The sequence below is a fragment of the Notothenia coriiceps genome, unplaced genomic scaffold (genome assembly GCF_000735185.1).
Source record: "Notothenia coriiceps isolate Sejong01 unplaced genomic scaffold, NC01 NC01_scaffold00033491, whole genome shotgun sequence".
Taxonomy (NCBI): Eukaryota; Metazoa; Chordata; class Actinopteri; order Perciformes; family Nototheniidae; genus Notothenia; species Notothenia coriiceps.
Window position 1 is genome coordinate 1 of NW_011366192.1, and position 2,782 is coordinate 2,782.

The window sequence follows — 2,782 nt, forward strand, 5'->3', positions numbered from 1 at the left end:
TCAGGTTGATTATAAGCAATATGCAAGTGGTCCAAAAACAGCCAACTGGTGAGACACTACATTGCTGTTATTGTTGTCAATCTTTCAACACCAGGTTGTGATTTTATTAACATACAGATGTGTTTTCACTTGCATGCAGGTAAACACATCTGTAACTATATTAATCTTGTAACATTTATCCTTGTGAGTCTTACAATTAGTTTGTCTCATGTGAGCCTTCCCTCCAATATCAGGTGAAGTTGTTTTTCTTTGGAAAAACTCTTAAAGCAGGAGTTTTTAATGAAAACATTTAAGTAATTTGCAGCTTTTATTCATTTTAAAAGGTATACATAATTCCAAATATTAGTTGTTCCAAACCTTTATCATGAGGTTGGTGCTTTAAAGATAATTCCACTTATTTCAAATTTAGGTATAATTGTTTCCTGTTTTATATCCAGTTATCATGTCGTGAAGTTGTCTGTAAAAAGCACACTGTCAGATATCCACTGAAAATATCATAGGCATTTTCTTTCAAAGGCATTATACTCAATATACTTATATCAAACTCAACATCTTTGTCAATAAAGTTTACCATGTAAGGTTTTACTACCATATCAATGTATCATGTTATTGGTCATTAAAACGTTAAAGGTGCTTTGTTTTTAGCTGAATTTAACCATGAGAGTGAGAGAGTCTCCTTCTTTTTTGGTTACAATTGCTTGCATCATTCCTGGAGGTGTATGCAGATACCTTGAGCCTTTGAAGAAGTTTTCGATAAAAGCTCTGTCAATCTTGTTGCACTTCCCTATTGCAGCCTCAAAGTTGTTGCTGAGGACTCCGTAGATATTCCCCTTGTCGTTTTTCTTTCCCAAGAACAAGAAGAGGGCGTAGCAGTCCTTGCCGATGGATGTGCAGAAGTCCACCATTCTCTCGTATGTGGTCTTGTTACTGGACTCCTTTTGTGCAATCTGGATGGACTCTGTGCAGGCCTCTTGGGGGATGTTGTTCTCCTCAGCGGCCTCCCTGTCAGGGAGGTGTAGGACCTGCACAGCGATCTGGATCCGAGGGTTCTTGGTGGGCTTCTCAAGCATGGCCCAGACCCAGTCAGGCCCTAAGAGGATGCGTTGCTCAGGCGTCATGGCCGTGCAGTTGAATCTGTCTGTCATGTTCAGGCTGACACTCTGAGTGATGTAGGTCATTAGGAAGACCTGTTAAAGGGCAAGATGTTTTAAAGACCACCTACAAGACATTTTAGAATTCTAAAGAGGTTTTTTAAGTATAGATTTTAATAATAGTTAACTTTGATTATATAGCACTTTTAAAAAATAGTTACAAAGTCCATTATGATTAAACAGATACTAATGAGAATGTAACAGCAACAATAATAAACACACAATTAAAAACACAAAATGTCATAAGACATAGATAAAAAATACAAATCTAAAAGATAGTTTTTTTCGAAGGCGAATTGAAAGACACAAAATGGTTTGCAGCCCTGATTCTAATTCCAGAGTTTAGAAGCCCTAACTACTTGATTTCCTAGAGTTCAAATCTTAGCAGTATAGTTTGGCTGAGCCGGAGGGATTATTTTACTGATGCCAAGGAGCAAGGTATTACAGTGATCAAATCAACTAAGTATAAAGGCAATAATAATTGTCAGGTTTTTGGGAGAAATAAATGATCTGATCCCTGAAAATGTTTTGATTTCTGCAATGCTGGGTTATTGAAGCGGAAAGAGAACCAACACCAAAGAGTTCAATATACTGTATGTAACTGCACTATCTTTGTGACCGGTAACGATTATAGGTCTAAGATTGTTAAGATCACAGCTTTCAAAGGATGGCCTACCTGGGTGAGCACCTCAGAGCTTGCTTGGAACTTGTCCTCTGGGTCTTTGAAAAGGAGGTATTCTTGTGTTCTGGATGCAGCGGCAGAGATGCAATCATTGAATAGCGGTATGAAATCATTCGTTTTGGTGATGAGGGGCCTTCTTAATGTGGAGAAGATGCTTGGTCGAGGTGCCATGTTCTGTCTGTTGGAGCTGGGGGAGCTGTGCTTTAAAGAGAAGTTGGAGTTCTGGGGGTTCGTTGGTTTGCTGCTTGCCTGGCCCATAGTGGACTAATAATGGAGGATGGGAGTTCAGAGGGTGGTGTCCCTGATACCCTGGAAAGATATTGATTGTTCCATGAGTTTTTGTGTAAAAAAGAAAATCCTCATCTGTATTATTTCTGTCCCATAATATGGAACCATTGCAACTGACTTTTATTTCACAGTGAGCAACCATTTATCCATGTTGCACATTAGAAATGTACACCATTTCTGTCCAATTATGTAATGTGCTAATATAGTAGAAATTACAAGGTCTGAAATCTGATTTAGAAAAAAACGCGTACAAAATAATTGCAGATACTCACCAGGATGCTCTAGAAGTTTCTGTATTTCCAAGTACACTACCTGCCTTCTGCTCCAGTCCTATCTGAGATACAAATTGTGTGAATGGTGCTGTGAAGCTTAGTCTTCAGTCTCCTGACATTTACTGAACCTTCAGTAGAATAGAGAGGATTTTTTATCCCAGGTTTTGAGGGGTGTTCCTGCTGTGTGACAAGGGTGTGGTGTCTGTAACTTGTCAAATTGTAGGAAGGCTAGGTACACAAAGACTCATCTTACCAGTTAACCTTGGTAAGCCTGAAGGGTTTGATAAGTAAACAAATTGTTCTACTGTGTTTTTTTCTGAAGGAAGCACAGAAGAAAACATGGGTTTCAGCAGCTTCAAGTTTGCCTCTATATTTTAATGTCACGCTAA

The 2,782-nt window shown here is 38.7% G+C and overlaps 1 protein-coding gene across 1 annotated transcript; it reads right to left on the bottom strand.

Moving 5' to 3' along the window:
- Nucleotides 1-6: 6 nt before the first annotated feature.
- On the bottom strand, nt 7-2,516 carry rep15 (RAB15 effector protein). The gene is made up of 3 exons (XM_010789955.1): nt 2,394-2,516; nt 1,828-2,142; nt 7-1,187 (listed from the first exon to the last, which is right to left on the bottom strand). Exons 2-3 carry the CDS (start codon nt 2,089-2,091, stop codon nt 642-644), a joined length of 810 nt encoding a protein of 269 aa, XP_010788257.1. The 5' UTR covers nt 2,092-2,142; nt 2,394-2,516; the 3' UTR covers nt 7-641.
- Between the last annotated feature and the right edge of the window lie 266 nt (nt 2,517-2,782).